The following is a 17,606-nucleotide window of genomic DNA, read 5'->3' as shown; positions in this document are numbered from 1 at the left end:
GGCGGCGTGGAGATTGATCGCTGCAGAAACGTAGGAATAACCAGCACGCTCAAGAACTACGTTACGGTATCGTCCGACAGAAGCGTGATCCTGAGAAACGCTGGCTGGGAGCCACAGAATAACCCGAACGGATATTTCAATTTCTGCGTACCGCTCAACACGTTACTGGGATTTTGCGAGGATTACAGACGCGTGGTGGTCAACGCTCGTCACGAATTGGTCATGATACGGTCGCGCAACGACAACAATTCCCTGGTGGGAAGTCTCGCGTTGGAGCCCACCATCAAAATACTCAAGATACAATGGCGAATGCCTCACGTGGTATTGAACGAGATATCAACAAGCTGTCGATGTTGCGCGCCTTGGAAAACGGACGATATCTAAGTATGGGTTTCCGTTCGTGGGATCTGTACGAGTATCCCCTGTTGCAGAACACGACCAAGCACTCGTAGGCCATTAAGACCGCGACTCAGCTCGAGAAACCGCGATACGTCGTCTTCGCTCTGCAGACGGGTCGGAAGAACGTCATGTCCGCCGACACAAGTCGATTCGACGATTGCAACTTGACCAACGTAAAACTCTATCTAAACTCTGAAGTTTATCCGTACGACGACTTGAATTTGGATTTTGGTAAACACAGATGGGCGATTCTGTACGATATGTACGCGCGTTTCTGCAAGGGGTACTACGGATACGAATATCTCGAGCCGAGTCTCACCGTTTCGACTTTTCTACGTAACGGCCCGTTTGTGATCATCGATTGCTCTCGCCAAAACGAATCCGTCAAAAACGCCACCGTGGATGTCAGACTAGAATTCGATTGCATGGAGAACGTACCGCCGAATACCTCCGCGTACTGTCTCATCATACACGACCGCGTGATTGAGTACAACCCGTTGACGAACGTGGTGCGCAGAATAGTCTGAGTTTTCGCGGCAACGTCGACGTGAATATCTACTCTCTTTCTCTCTCTTTCCATCACTCTCCGATACAATTATTTAGAGAGGGGCAAGGGTGAGAGGGGGAAGTATAAATCAGAGTGTCGCGTCATTCCTCTCGATTGACGCATCGACGAGAGAGAGATAAAGAAATCTCGTCATGTCCGTACCAACGTTCGTGGACCTGCAAGGATTTCTCGTCGGGATGAAATTTGTCGTGAAGGAGGTGGCGGTGCTGAGAAAAGGCTGCGTTCTGTCGCATCACATTTTTGAGTACCCCATGCCGTGGAATCTCCTCACAAAATCCGACAAATCGTGCGCTACTTGGTTGATTGCGAATCACCATGGATTACGATGGGAAGACGGAAACGTGCCGTACAGCACGGTGAAACGCCTGATTACCACGGCCGTGCTTGGTGTAGAAGAAGAAGAAAACGAAGACGAAGATGATGACGAGATGCCGACTCTTTTGACTATATAACATGGACTGCTAGCAGCAACTTCAGACTGGATGTCAAGATGTATCGCGCCGACATCGACTAGTTGAGAAATGCGTGAACTAAAACCGACGTCATGTCGATAACGTATTGGTCACGTCGGTCATGTCGGTCATATCAATCATGTACTACATGTGCACGTGTTTCTGCGAGTGTTTTGCTATCAGAAATAAATTAAATAAAAAAATCAGTATAATATACAACAATATGGTCGCTTATTGTTTTGTTGAAGGATGCACATCAAGTAAATACAAAAGGAGGACTGAAAGACATAAGTCTATCGTGCCTATGTATGGGTAAGTCAAAGTTAATCTTAAATAAATATGTATGTATATATATATATATATGGTTATAGCAAATAATCTTTCATATTTTAAGAATATAATTCTATTATATTTTCAGATTCCCCACTGATAAGAAACTGAAAGAAAAATGGATAAATGCATTACTTGTTTTAAACAAACAAAGTAATGCTTGTAATCCCTTAAAATACAGTAGAATCTGCATCAAACACTTTTCGGAAGAGCAAATTGAACAATTTGGATTGCAAAGTGTTCGTTTGAAAAAGAATGCTGTCCCAAGTGTATTTCCCAATGCAGAACAAAGGTAAAATATAATAAAAACTATTTATAATAAAACATTCAGTTTTTTATTCCTTTCTGCTTATTAATAAAAAAATGTTTTAATTTTAACGCAATATGCTTTAAGATACTTTTTATAATTTGAATATATAAATAAAATATGTATTAAATATATATTATTCTCTCTTTTTTCTTTAATTAATCAAATTGTTTATTAATTGAATATTTTTACAGTAAGACAATATCTGAAAATGAAGATAATTTAAATCCTAACGAAATCGAAGAAATTGATCAATTTCAAATAAACCAGCTAATTATTCAAGATAAAAATTCAGTTAAATATAATGAAGCTAGTGAAATTAATTTAAATGAGCTACAAGAAAATATTGAAAAAGAAACACCCATAAGTAGTCATCATTGTAGCGAAGAAACTGATGTATTCTCTTCCAATATGCAAGTTGAGGAATGCATTGAGGATAAAAGTGTTGCAACGTTTACCAAGAAGATTAGATATCCTGGAGAGATAACGGATGCCCTAATAGAAAATATGTCTCGAGATGAAATGATAAATGTCATTAAAATGTTAAGAGAAACGACAAGAAAGAAAAATATCACTATAAAACGTTTGCGAACTCAACTTTCACGTAAAGAAAAGAAAACAAACAGCTTAAGCACATTATTAGAAGATTTAAAGCAAAAATATAGTCTTTCTTCTGATTGTTGTGGGACATTACAGGTAAATAAAAATTAAATTTATACTTATTTTTTTGTATATATAATGTATATATATTGTGTATTGTATTTATATTTTTATATGTTGTACTAAGTTTTAATTGTACTCAATGATCAAAAATTATTACTAGACTTATATATACTAGATTATACTAGATTACTAGATTATATTAAAGTTAATTTACATTAACATTTACTCGTTTACGCGGAGTAAATTATCGTAAGTTACTACAAAATCCCGTTTACGCGAAGGAATTATCGTAAGTTCCTAAAGAAGTAACGCTCGCGTAAACGTAGTAATTATCGCATTATATACATATAATATAACATCGAGACATTTAATCTGCAATCGAGTCTGCAATAACATTAATTAATGATATATATTACTGTTCATACCTTTGTAGAGATATGTATAACACAATCATGTTGAAAAAATAATCTTTGTATGTATTTTTAAACAATCTGCGCTACATATATAAAAAATAAATTTTTTTAACTAGTTAAAAATATCTTTAAATTTTATTATCTTCCATTAATTTATGTTTTTAAAATTATTATTCCTTATCCTACTCAGACAGATAGAGTTGTAAAACTTCCATATTATATTTCTTGAATATTTTATATTTATGACATTTATATAATATCATTAACGTAATGCTTTATATATTTTTCAAATGTAACTTTATTAAATCGTTTTATTTTAACTAGTTATAAAAAATTCTATTTAAAAAATTATCTTTATCCTTATCTTTACATTTGAATAATAATTAAAAATTATCACAATGTAACATAAAATATAAAAAGAACTACATATCAAATAATTTAAATCGAATTCATATTATTTTGTTGACGTAATATTTTATCAAAAAAATTTTTGGGAAATCACAATATTCAATATTTTGTTAACATATCTTAAAAAAAAAAACAATATTGATTGTAAATTTCTTTTCTAATGTTTAGAGTATTTCTGAAGATATCGATATTATTCGACAAATTAAGGATGGAAGAAAAGGCAAATATTCTGCGGAATTACGTGCTTTTGCATTAACTTTAAACTTTTATAGTCCAAAGGCATATGATTATATCAGAAATATTTTTCATAATAAATTACCAGCGTCATCCACTATTCGTGCTTGGTACAGCAATATAAATGAATCGCCAGGTTTAACTCAAGAAGCAGTGCAGATATTGAAAAGAAAAAGTAATAATGCAGGCGATAAGAAATTATATGCATGCCTCATGACGGATGAAATGGCCATTAGAAGACAAATAGAGTGGGATCATACAAAAAAAACATTAACAGGATATGTGGAAAATGAATTGCCTACCCATGATAATAAACGTTTACCTGTAGCTAAGCAAGCATTAGTATATTTATTAAACGGTGTAAATGAAAGATGGAAACTACCAATTGCATACTTCTTTGTCAACGGACTTACTGCAGAAGAACGAGGTGAAATTACAAAGACAGTTCTTACTTCCATAGATAGTTGTGGAATTCAGGTCATTGCTTTAACTTTTGACGGACTCATATCAAATATTAGCATGTGTAAATATTTAAATGCTAATAATAATTTTGATAGCATTTTGCACCCAACTCATGGTTATAAGATTCCAATTATTTTGGACGCTTGTCATATGATTAAGTTAGTCAGAAATACTTTTGCTTCTAAAGAAATACTGTATGATGGTGATGGTAATGCAATCAGATGGGAATTTATGGTAAAACTTGTTCATCTTCAAAACAATGGTTGCTTTCATTTGGCTAACAAATTGACTTCTAAACATATACAGTGGTACAAAAATAAAATGAACGTAAAACTAGCTGTACAAATTTTAAGCGAGAGTAGTGCCGCAGCCTTAGAGCAGTTTCATGAAGATGGTCATCCAGATTTTACAGATTGTATTGCCACAGCCCAATTTTGTAGAATAATGAACAATATTTTTGATTGTCTTAATTCAAGAAATTTTTATTGCAGTAAATATAAGAAGCCATTATCTAAGAATAACATGAAAGAAATTTTTTCTTTTTTTGATACAGCTATTAAGTATTTGTCATCTATTACATTAGAAGTCAAAGGGAAACGTGTTCCAGTGATAGAAACAACATCAAAAACCGGTTTTCTTGGGTTAATTATTAATATGAAAAATGTACAGTTTTTATTTTATGAATACGTAGAGAAGGGATATTTGCAATATCTATTGTCTTATAAGTTATCACAAGATCACTTGGAAATGTTCTTTTCATGTATTCGAGCAATGGGAGGATATAATAATAATCCCACTATTAAGCAATTTATAGCTTCATATAAACGCCTTCTGCATCACAATGAAATTAAACCCTCTACACAAGGAAATTGTGTTCCGTTGGATAATATTCCTATCCTAAATGTTTCATCGCACAAAACATCAACTAGTTCGAATACAGAAAGGGAAAATGAAAATAATGAAGATGAAAATAATAATGATATGTTAATTGACGATATACCACTGCTACATATAAATCTTACTAATAATCACGCAATTACATACATAGCAGGATACGTTGAAAAAAAGATTTTAAAGTCTATAAAATGTCAGACGTGTTATCAATTGTTCAATGAATGTGAGGGAGTAACATCTAAGTTTATTGATAGAAAAAATTGTGGATTGTTAAGATATCCTCGAATAGATACGTTTACTATTGTAAGTGCTGCAGAAAAAATTTTTAATTTTTTTAGAATAAACAATAAATTAAGTAGTTCAAACGCATTTAATATAATGGTTTCGAAAACATTAAGAAATATACACGTGACTGCATTATTTAATAATTTTGATTTGCATAGTCGTGAAGTTTCACAAACATTTGGCGTAATGGAAGATCACAAATTTATGATAATTAAATCAATTATTACATTATTTTTTAAAATAAAATTTTACTACTACGGAAAACAAGTTACTTTAAAAGAACATAATACATTTATTAGACATTTTACAAAAACTATTATTTTTCAGGGCCAGTAACAATATTAAAAATATAAGAATATTACATAAAGTTATATTATAGTTTATATTATATTAATTTTATGTCAAATATATTTTGTTTATTGTATCAGATATTGAAATAAATGGCATGTGTAATAAGTTTTTCTTATACACCGTTTTCTTGTGTTAATTTATTTTATTTACACATTTTTTAAAATTTAGATTATTATTGTATTATTAATCTTTTTATGCACATCATAATTTATTACTTATATTTAAAATAAGAATAAGTAATCTTGTTTTTATATTCTTTGCTTCTATTTTTGTCTTTTGAAATATTCCAATATTTAACATATTATATTTTAATATTTATGTAAATGTTTATAAACAAAATATACAATATACATTACAAACTTAGTAAAAATTAAAGTACTCATACTACGCTTTAAACCTACAAAAATATAAGTTTTTTGTAATAGATACAACTTAAAGTATATTTAAATTTGCCGGTCTTTGGTCGATGGGGCGGGGCTTAGTATCGCAGATGTTGGGTACGCGTCCCTCTCTGTCTGTTGCATGGGTTAACTACCAGTCTGAAGTTGCTGCTAGCAGTCCATGTTATATAGTCAAAGGCCGACTCTCGTGTACGTCAAGGGATGTCAGAAACGAGAATGGCTGGTGGATCTGCTGGAGAATTATGCGAGAAAAAACCTAATCGTCGAGACTCTGGATGCGCATTACGAAGATATCGAATCTTTGAATAAACTAGATGACACCAATACCATGCGATGCGGAAAACATGTCAAGAATTGCGCGTTACAAAATGTAATAAAACTATTTAACTGGTGGTCGCGCGCGACGCCAACGTCCATTTCCAAATGAAATACATCGTTAAAGTATAACGATGATCGCCAGAATTAAAAAATAAATTATATATATCTTTTTATAATGTTTTATTTCTTACTCCCCCTCCCCTCCCCCATCATCATCTTTAGAGTAGAAAAAATTTGTTTACGACGAACATGTTCCAACAGGTTCGACGCGTTATCGGGTCGATCATCGTCCCGATGACGTCATTTCTTCCTTTGTTTTTTTTACGTACTGCGTAGATAGATTGTTTAGTCTACGCGATAACCACCCCCCTTTTCATGGAAAAAATTTGTTTACGAAACATGTCCCGACAGGTTCGATTATAAACATTAATTCCCCCTCCCCCCTCTTGCCCCCACCACCACATCATTACTTTGGAATGTCGGTGTTGCCGCGTATACTCGATTAATTTTACATGATCAGTCTTGTCGCGATCGCTTGTACTGACGGTCACAACTTCTCAGAGAGCCGAGAGGAAAAATGTTCTCCTTTGAAGGATGCAGCAGCAGCAGCAGCAACAGCAACAACGGTGGAAAACGCGCGAACGCCGTTAATTATTACGTACCGATTCACGACGTTGAAACTCAGTCGTGTGAGAACAGATGTAATAGGTAAGTTTCGTTTAAGCAAAAAATAGAGCCTCCCCCAGTTTTTATATCTTTGCAAATTGTAATACTTACGAATAAGAAAAAAACTATTTTCATTTCTTTTATACAGCATTTCGGGGGACCGTCGCGCGGTACGTATACTCGGCAGACGATACGCGTTGACAGCTACGGGATACAAATTTCTCGAAATTGGCATCAACGTGGGCCCAGCGAGTTACGTGGAGATCGCCGTGGGAGATCATCGAGGAAAGGAACTGCTGTTATCTCTCGAAACGTGGAAGGCACTCTACGAGCAACGACGAACCATTCAAAATTTCTTTCGCAATGACTACATAGTTTTGTAAACGTTGGACCGCTAACGGTGAGAGTTAGTACGTCGGTTAATAACGTCAAACTCATACGTCTTGAATCTGCAAACGTATGCTTGATGATGACCGAATCGACGTTGCGTCGTATGTTCGATCTCGATCGGTGCATCGATGCAAGATTCGATCGATTGGTCAGAATACTTGCGGCAGTCGATGCAAAGTTTGCGCAGTTCTCCGATATCGCGTCCACTGTGACGGATCCCAAGGACGCGTCGAATGTAATATACGCTAGCGATGCGTTCAATACGAATCAGCTCATCGATTGTGAGCTCGCAGCTTTAGTTTTTTAGTACGTAAGATATATTGTGTAAAAAAGAAGAGTTCAATAAACAGGCTTTTTTACAACTAAATAAACGATGTAATTTCTTTGCGTGCATGTCCATCCCTACCTTAATTTTTATCATCGCTTCGTTGCGTCATCGGGTCGATCATCGTCCCGATGACGTCATTTTTTCCTTTGTCTCGCGTACTGCGTCGTAAAAAATAGCGCGAAAATTGTTTAGTCTACGCGATAACCACCCCCTTTTCCCAGAAAAATGTTGTTTACGACGAACATGTTCCGACAGGTTCGACGCGTTATCGGGTCGATCATCGTCCCGATGACGTCATTTCTTCCTTTGTCTTTTACGTACTGCGTAGATTGTTTTACGTACTGCGTAGATAGATTGTTTAGTCTACGCGATAACACCCCCTTTTCCCAGAAAAATGTTGTTTACGACGAACATGTTCCGACAGGTTCGACGCGTCATCGACGAGACACGCTCCTACGCAGTGCGCTATCGAGTTAGTCTTACCCATTGTGCGCCGCCTAGCGGCGTCGTTGCGAACGTACCCCCGCGGCGCGACGCGGACCCCCCCCCCCGCGGCGCGCGGCGAACGCGAACGCGAACGCGGACCCCCCACGCGGCGCGGGTGAGTCATCCCGGTGAGTCATCCCCCGGTGAGTCATACCGGATATGAGTCATACCGGTGAGTCATACACGTGGTATGCCAAGGTCACCCCCCCCTCCCCCTCACCCCCCGCGAAATCCGATATCCTTGAAATCCGATATCCTTGAAATCCGATATCCTTGAAATCCGAAACCCCGTTATCCCCCCTCCCCCTCACCCCCGCGAAATCCGATACCCTTGTGTAACCCGATACCCCGCCCCCTCCCCCTCCCCCTCACCCCCCCGCGAAACCCGATACCCTTGTGTAACCCGATACCCCGCCCCTCTTCCCTCCCCCTCACCCCCCCCCCGCAAAATCCGATACCCCCTCCCTCACCCCCCCCCCTCATTGCCCCTGGGTCCGTACGCCCTTATACTAACTACTCTCGAAAAATATGAAAGATATGGAAAAATGTTTTGGACAAAAGTTGTATGGTCTAAAGGGGGACATATGATTTTGATATGAGTCATGTCGTAGATGTCGTCGTTTTCAAGGAATTTTAAAGGCGACTAATTTCTTAAATCGAACTTGATTTTTTCCTTAAAATTACAGTTGTAGATCTCGTTGAGACGTTTTTAAAACTGTATGAGAACGCGCCTGATATGGCTGCCACCCGCCACACCGCGCTTCTCGCGAGCGCCCGCGGAGCACAACAAACGCGAGTGTGTTGACGGCAACAATAGCACCTGCCGCCGCCGGAGGGCCGCTTTTCGCGTGAGAAGAAATCTCCTTCAACGCAATAAGAAGCCTGGCCCGTCCAGAAGAAGCAGAATTTGTTCGCACTATTCCGTGGCTCCACCCTCCCGGTGTCGAGACGCATGAATCAGTTCCGCAGAACTAACTCTCACTCTCCTTCTCCGTCGGCTCGCCCGACGTCGAGAATTTTAACGGTGGAGGCGCGCGGCGCCAGTCGCCTCCGATCCGAGGTGCACTGCGTCCCCTCCACAGGGAAGGCAAACAAGGCGCCCACCCCCAACAGCCGCCACGGCCGGAGCCGGAGAAGAGGCCGCCGTGGAAAAGCGCCACTCGCCAGGGCGCAACCAGCCGCTCCCGCGGCAGCGCGAGGACCAAGGTGGAGGCTCGAAAGGATTTCGATCCCGGAACATCGCCTACGCCTGACTCGCCCAGAAACAGGGCTCGCGCCAGGAGACCCGCGCCGCAACAGGCCCATCTCGCCCTCGAGAGAGGCGCGACGGAAATCGGTGGCCACTCAGACGTCGTGGCCGCCCCGATCGCGTCGGACACTGGGCACGCAGACCTTCCAACAAGAAGCGTCTCCCGAGCCTCGAGAGCCTGCCCTGGATCGGCCTCCTCCCACTCCGGGAGCTTCCCTTAAGCTCGATTTAAACAACAATCGCGCAGACGAGAATCCGCCGGGACGACGGCCAACGAAACAGGCAGCACGCCTTCGCCTCACCTTCTAAAAGTCCCTCCTCCCTGTGATATATTTTGAGAGAGGCTCCCCGCCTCAGGCGCCAGTCGGCGCCGCTGATAAAACCAAAAGTCAATTGTACCAAAGTTTGAAAGAATATATTGTTTTGTGTATTGCCATACATCACTCTACTTGATTTGCGCTCCCTCTCCCCACTCCTTGCGACTCCCGAACAAAAACACTATAATAAAATTCTCTTTCTTCTCGTTAAGAATTTCCTGAGATATTTAAAATTTTGTCATAATATTTTTAATATATAAAATATGAATATAATAAAATATTTCGTAAAGTATTCACTTTTCGATGACTTTACCTTCATACTTTTATACGTAGAATAATGAAAGAAATCGATTGCTGTAAAAAAAAACAGAAAAATATATTTAAAAAAATTTAATTGCATTTTATAGACGCATTCAATTTTGCAAAATTGCAAATATAATAATTAATATTATTATTCGCTTTCTTTTATTATTCTACGTTGCGTAGGAATCACTGCTAATTCTGTGTATATTATTATACTATGTGATAGATTATATAAATTGATATCTCAAAAACTATGCATCGTAGCGCATATTGTGGTTTGCGGCATTCTTTTTCTCAGCGAAAGATCTATCAAATACACCTATCAAATTGAGGGGCCCCGGAAATAACATTATCCTTTGATAGTTTCATACATGTAATCTGACTAAAGGGGTTTTATAAAATTTTTTATGAAATTTTGAATTTTTTGAGAAATGTCTGTGGTAATTCTATCTTCCGCAAATTTTGAGATATCGGGCTATTTCTAATTTTATAATCTTCTTCGGTCTTTTCTACCCCTATTTCATATATAACTCTTTAAGATTTGGTTGATCAGACTCAGTTTTATAAGGCTTCTATGTATGCCGCGGATTTCTCGAAATTTCAAATGTTTGTGACTCAAGAACTGATCAACTAAATCTTAAAGAATTATATATGAAACAGGGATAGAAAAGACTGAAGAATAAGAAAGTTGTATAAAAGTAAAAAAAGTGATCAAATTAGGAATTTGTACATTGCTTCATCAACATTTTATTTCACTCATAAAGCTTTCTCTATGAGGAAACCTCTATAAAGGAAACTAATAAATACTATAATAATTATACAACAAATAAAATACAAGCTTCCTCATAAGAGGAGCTTTATGAGCGAAATAAAATATTGATGAAGCAATGTGCAAATTCCTAATTTGCACACTTTTTTTATTTTTTTAAATTACTTTTGCGATCGTCTGCAAATACACACACGTCACTAATACACGTGCATCATCGATTACATGAAAAATTAGATTTGGCGTATCAGCGTAAAACGCGTCAAACAGATTGCGTATGGTAGTTGAGATGATTTGATTGGCTGACGTGGTTTGTCGTAAGTTACGCGTTCACGGAAAGGTTGCAACACTTTTTTTGGATGGGTTTTGGAACGCACGAATATTTAGAGATTGCGAGCCACTGCGTCTAGGGAGCTGCAGTGAGAGGTTGACAGCTGTCAAAAGAACATATACAGGGTGTATACATAGTAAAAGACATCTTACAACGTAACATCTGATAACAAGTAGGAACAAGACATCTTATATAACGTATACTTTTTACAATATTTTAATTTAAATAAATAAATAAATAAATAAATAATTAAATAAATATATATATATATTTATTTAAATTAAAATATTTAAATTAAAAAAAAAATATATATAGAGTAATTCCAATAACTTTCAAGTCTTAAATTATTTCTCTTACATATTTCGCGACGTTTGGTAAGTCTATCTAGTTAAGGGGATGCTGGAGACAGATCTGTTTTACCGCGAAATTTTCAGACACACTAATCTTTTGATTGATTTCACCGAATTAAAAATTTTTTGTCCAGAATTAAAGTATGGACGATAACGAATACCGCAGACACCATTTGCGTATGAAAAACGAAAAAAAATTAGAAAATTACAGTTTTATTTTCGATGCTCCAGCATCCCCTTAAGATATAATATGAGCTAAACGATTTGTTATCTATTCCTTTACGTTGTAGAATTTTGCCAAAGGACTGGACATTCTGTAAAGGTTTGATAGAAGCGAACAGTGCTGTTTGAATAAAAATGATGGATATATATAAAAAAAAGAAAATTTTATTTTGCAAAAAATATTCTATATTTATAATTATAACTCAGATATGATTTGCTTTACAAAGATGCAGACTGTAGTAACCATCATATATATTCTTGCAGATAATATAAAGAAACGAGAAACTGTCTCCTTCGCGTTGCTTGCGCAAACGTATATGGCACACTCTTCTGCGTGTTCACTGAGTGTTCAATGAGTGGATACATCTATTCATGGCTTCCGTGAACCATTTCCAAGGAAAGTCCCACGACCACCTGTAGGTTGAACGATAAATAATATCATTCAGAATGTTTTTTCTAACGAACAATTGTCCAAGGTGAACAGATTCACAGAAACTTATTTCAATCAAGATCCAAACACTTTGTCAAGCATTATAAAGCTGATAGAAAAGCGTAAAAATAATCTTAAAGAGGCCGTACTTATTTTTACAAACCGATTTAGGAGAAATGAAATTTAAGTGACCAATTGATCTGATCAATCAAAAATATCAAATGTGACGCAAGACATATAGTTATCTGCATAATTTTTCAAATAATATTATTTTTATTTATTATTACCGTTTTGTAAATAATATTTTATTCATTTTTAATTATTTCTAATACTTTTTAATATTTTTATAATAATTAGTATTTTATTAATAGTCTGGAAGCTATCGATAAAATTATCTATGACATATTACTGTTGTGTAATTAACAAATAATTTATATAGTATTGTTCGGGACGCCGAACCTTCGTCTCGCGCGCCTGACGAATGCGCGCCCGGCCACCCCGCGCTTATCAGCTGCCGCGACCTGCCGCGGCGCGTCGCCGGCTCACCCGCATTTACTGGTACTTAAAGTACGGTCATGCGGCTTCATAAGGCGGGCCGCGCAAGGACCATCATTCGAATCCTTTCGCTATACTCCACGAGTTTTGGTGTCGAGGAAGCGTTGAGTGGATCGAGTCAAATCAATACGCGTCGAGTGAGATATCCTCTCCTCCGCTTAACCGCAATCAAGCGTCGAGCGACTTCTCCTCCGCTTTATTGCAACCCATCGCGATCACGGTGGAGACCGCTGCTCCTTCCAGACCGGACGCCCCTTCAGGGCCCGGTGCTACAGAAGTGGTGGCGCCGAGCGGCTCCACCCCCGCCACCACCGAGAAGAGACGGTGCAGGACGAGGACGCGTAGCCAAAGACGGAGGAAGCCCCTCCTCAGCCAACCAGCGCCGCAGGAGCGGCGTGAGAAGAGGCCCGGGCCCCTAGAGAAACCAGAAATAGGCCAGCCAGTGACGCAGGAGCGGCACAAGAAAAGGCCAGAGCCCTCCACGGGCCAGACGCTACTTCCGTGGAAGCTAATTCCAATCGAGCTCCCGGAGGTGCGCCGTACCAGGCCTGCCGGATTCACACTCGCCAAGCGAGATTGCCGCATCTCGCGACCGCCGGCCCTCCATTTGATTCGAGTAAGGGAAACTCGGACTACGGCCTGTCAGACTGTGTGCAAGCGGGCTTTATTGGCGCCTTGGTCGCCAGTGGAGCCTCCGGAGCAGCCAACCGACAAGCCGCCCGTCACACCGGGGTCGAAGCTGGACCTCAACAACAACGAAGAGCCATCCAAGCCCTCCCGTGTGAATAAAGCCGGCCTTAAACTGAAATTCGAATAGTGCACTAAGCACTTATATTTTTTGATCAGGCGCCTTCAAGGCGCCGCCTGAGAGAACGCAAACACAACATGTACATATAGAAGTCACAGAATATATTGTTAATTGTTACTTAAACCTGTCTCAATGACTTGAACATACCTGCCCGATCCTATTGCGACTCCGCTGTATCGAACAAGTATTATAGATTTGATGTTGTTTAATATCCTTCGTAAAATATCTTTTATAAACGCACTAAACGTACTTTGGTTTATTATATTTGATATAGAGCGAATAAATTTTTTTAATTGAATATATAATACTTTGTAGACATTATGTAATAGTATTATTTGCTAATAGAATACTTAAATTTCAATATAAATTTTTATTATAATCGTTGATAGACTTTGAAGAAAAGACATGAAATAATGGCGTCGCTTTGTAATAAAAAGCTTTATCTCTAAACAGTAGTTATTACTATCTATAGAATAAAAATTGTATTTCTGTTGAATCTTCAAAATTTAATATTGTTCATAACTTTTTTTTATTATCTTATACATTGCATATATTTTCGTCTATTTTAAATAAATTAATTTTTCGGAATATGATGTATGATGTATGAATATTTTGTATTACTTTTGTAGATCACTTATTTCAATCGCAATATTGAAAGATATTATGTATTTCTATCGTTGTTAAAGAACTTGACGAGGTATAATATATTATGAACACAGATTCCATATACGTATCGGATTCTTATTATTTTTCACTGTGTATGCTTTACATTTATTTATTATAGTTAGCTGAAACTATTTTTATATTGTGAGTATAAATTAATACATATTCTGTTAACGTTGAAATATCGAAATAATCTGTTTCAAATCAAGCGCAAGAAATATGTTTACTTTTAAATAAGATTTTATATTATTTTTACGTATTATTATTTCTAAAAGTCTTTGAACAATTTTCAATTTTTTATGTTATTTCTAAATATTTTTGTAACATTTCGTTTGTATTAATAATTCCAACTATTAGTACAATTTCGAATTCTTGTGATATATATGACACATAATTTACTGCCATCTGATGGGTAGTGAAGTATGCATGTGCTTTATATTTTCACACTACTGTGTCTCTTTATTTTATATACTATTATATATATTATAATTTATTTTTTAGATATCGCTCGATTTAGCGACTAGATGAAATTCGATAGACACGTTAGAAGAATTTATGCAGCTTTTTCACGGTGTTCCAGCGAGCGAAAAGAGTATCGCGTTTACCAGTAAGTATAATTTGCTACTGCGTTATCTTTATTACGTGCTAAGTGCAAATGCAAATAATGCAATGGCAAATGATAATCTTAAGGAAAACCTGTTATGGAAGAAGGAGCAAATGAAACTTACTCTTTGCACAAATTCCACTTTATTAAATAGAAATATAAATAAAAAACTTGCACATTGCTTCCTCATAGTTTTTAAGTGTGCAAGTAGAAACTTGCACATTGCTTCCTCATAGTTTTTAAATGTGCAAGTAGAAACTTGTATATTGCTTCCTCATAGTTTTTAGTGTGCAAGTGGAAACTTGTACATTGCTTTTTCATAGTTTTTAAGTGTGCATCCCTTAGGAAAATTTACTTAAAAAAACTTAAAATAAACTAGAAAGTTTACCAAAGAAATTACTATTGATAAACTATTGATAAACTAGAAGTGATTTCGAACCAAACTTTAAGTATTTCTATAATATACTTTAAAGGTTACTTTAAGTTAACTCATGCAATTACTATTAATCACCCCAAAAAAAATATGCTGTCATTTAGTGGCTCCCGCTTGATTTTAGAGGATTTTCCTCTGAAATACGGTCTCAAAAAGATATTTTAAAATCTAGAGGAATATCCTCTAACCATGAGACACTAGACTTAAGATTGCAGTCCTCTTAATACTAGAGGACACTGATTTCCGATATTCACCCGGAATAAAAAAAAAATTATTTATTTCGAAATTTTATTACTATTTTATAACTAAATTTGTTTCTTAAGATGCAGTCTATGATTATAAATATTTTCTCGTATTTGAAAAACACACTTACCTTGGTGGGATTCGAACTCGGGACCTCTGGATCGTGAGCCAACTGCCTTACGTGGTAGACTACTTCTTAATTTGATATAAGTGTTATATATAGTCTACATATGTCATAACCAGCGCAAATATATAATTTTCCAAAAATCATCTTAAGAAACAAATTCAGTTTAAAAAGAGTAATAAAATTTTGAATTGGATATATGATATAATATTTCTTAATGTCTCGTGTGGTGCAAGTGTGGTGAAAAAGGGAACTTGTCTTTTAAGTATACTGTTGAAACAACACGCATAAGTTAAAATCAGCTTTAAGTATTACCTTTATAAAAAGTAAATTTAAAGTATATTTATAAGTATTACGTTTGTTAAAAGTAAATTTAAAGTATATTTGCGACTTGCTTATAAAGTTTTTATTGAGGTTAATAACTTAAAGAAAACTTTACGCTCGGCTGTCAGTATACTATTAGTCTACTATTATACTATTAGTATACTATTATTACGGCTAGTATACTTTATAATACTTTAAAATACTTTAAGTAACTTTAAAAAACTTTAAGTAAATTTTCCTAAGGGCAAGTAGAAACGTGCACATTGCTTCCTCTATGAGAGCCTGTTTTTTTATGCATAATTATTAGTAGATATTTATTAATTTGGCTTCCTCATAGAGGAAGCAATGCGCACGTTTCTACTTGCACACTTAAAAACTATAAGGAAGCAATGTGCAAGTTTCTATAAACAAGTTTCTACTTGCACACTTAAAAACTATGAGAAAGCAATGTACAAGTTTCCACTTGCACACTTAAAAACTATGAGAAAGCAATGTACAAGTTTCTACTTGCACATTTAAAAATTATGAGGAAGCAATGTGCAAGTTTCTACTTGCACACTTTTTTTATGGATAGAGTATCATTAAAGATAGATTGGTGTTGAATTTGGCAATGATCGATGAAGGGGTTACCAATTTTTGTCTAAAAAGTGTAAAAGTCATACATGTGATCTATATATATAAAGGAAGATGTCCTGACTGACTGACTGACTCACTCACTCACTGACTCATCAACGCCCAGCCCAAACCCCTGAACCGAATTTTTACCAAAAGTATATGAAATAGGGGTAGAATTTTCCGGAGAGTGCCACTATGTGCATAGTTTTTTGTTACCGATTTCCTGGAAACCGGTTTTTTTAATTTTTCTAATTTTTCGGGAAATAATTCACCGAATCTCAAAGAATTATAGATCAAATTTCTACCAAAAGTATATGAAATAAGGGTAGAATTTTCCGGGGAGTGCCACTATGTGTATAGTTTTTTGTTACCGATTTTCTGGAAACCGGTTTTTCTAATTTTTCGGGAAATAATTGACCGAATCTTAAAGAATTATAGATCAAACAGGGGTAGAATTTTCCGGGGAGTGTTATAAAGTGTATAATTTTTCGTTACCGATCTTTTTGGAAGCCGGTACCGAAATTTTTTCAATTTTTTGAGAATTAATTGACAGAATCTTAAAGAATTGTATATGAAGTAGGGATAGAATTTTACGGGGAGCGTCATGATGTGTACAGTTTTTGTTACCAATTTTTTTGGAAACCGGTTTTTTTAATTTTTCCAATTTTTCGGGAAATAATCGAGAGAGGGAGAGAGAGAGAGAGAGAGAGAGAGAGAGAGAGAGAGAGAGAGAGAGAGAGAGAGAGAGAGAGAGAGAGAGAGAGAGAGAGAGAGAGAGAGAGAGGAGAGAGAGAGAGAGAGAGAGAGAGAGAGAGAGAGAGAGAGAGAGAGAGAGAGAGAGAGAGAGAGAGAGAGAGAGAGAGAGAGAGAGAGAGAGAGAGAGATTGATTGATTAGGTTTATTATGCCCAAGCA

The 17,606-nt window shown here is 36.7% G+C and overlaps 1 protein-coding gene and 1 long non-coding RNA gene across 2 annotated transcripts in view; both read left to right on the top strand.

Annotated features, from left to right (window-relative positions):
• Positions 1-17,606, top strand: part of LOC139782335 (uncharacterized) — a 97,442-nt gene that overhangs the window by 59,297 nt on the left and 20,539 nt on the right. The window contains exon 2 of the long non-coding RNA XR_011720855.1: positions 14,851-14,956. This is a non-coding gene — a long non-coding RNA (uncharacterized lncRNA). The remainder of the gene's footprint in view (positions 1-14,850; positions 14,957-17,606) is intronic.
• On the top strand, positions 584-2,880 carry LOC139782343 (uncharacterized). The gene is made up of 3 exons (XM_071721340.1): positions 584-1,731; positions 1,838-2,041; positions 2,251-2,880. The coding sequence occupies exons 1-3, from the start codon at positions 1,541-1,543 to the stop codon at positions 2,765-2,767; spliced, it is 912 nt and encodes a 303-aa protein (XP_071577441.1). The 5' UTR covers positions 584-1,540; the 3' UTR covers positions 2,768-2,880.

Source organism: Temnothorax nylanderi, unplaced genomic scaffold (genome assembly GCF_030848795.1).
Source record: "Temnothorax nylanderi isolate EJ_2023f unplaced genomic scaffold, tnyl_v1.0 TNYL_tig0405_pilon, whole genome shotgun sequence".
Lineage (NCBI taxonomy): Eukaryota > Metazoa > Arthropoda > Insecta > Hymenoptera > Formicidae > Temnothorax > Temnothorax nylanderi.
The sequence above is the reverse complement of the archived record's forward strand: the minus strand, read 5'-3'. Positions and strand labels throughout refer to the sequence as shown.

Coding starts and splice junctions, on each gene's coding strand:
- LOC139782343 (XM_071721340.1), top strand. CDS start 1,541: ATGTCGGTCATATCAATCATGTACTACATGTGCACGTGTTTCTGCGAG. Junction 1,732..1,837: donor TCTATCGTGCCTATGTATGG/GTAAGTCAAAGT, acceptor TTATATTTTCAG/ATTCCCCACTGATAAGAAAC. Junction 2,042..2,250: donor TTTCCCAATGCAGAACAAAG/GTAAAATATAAT, acceptor ATATTTTTACAG/TAAGACAATATCTGAAAATG.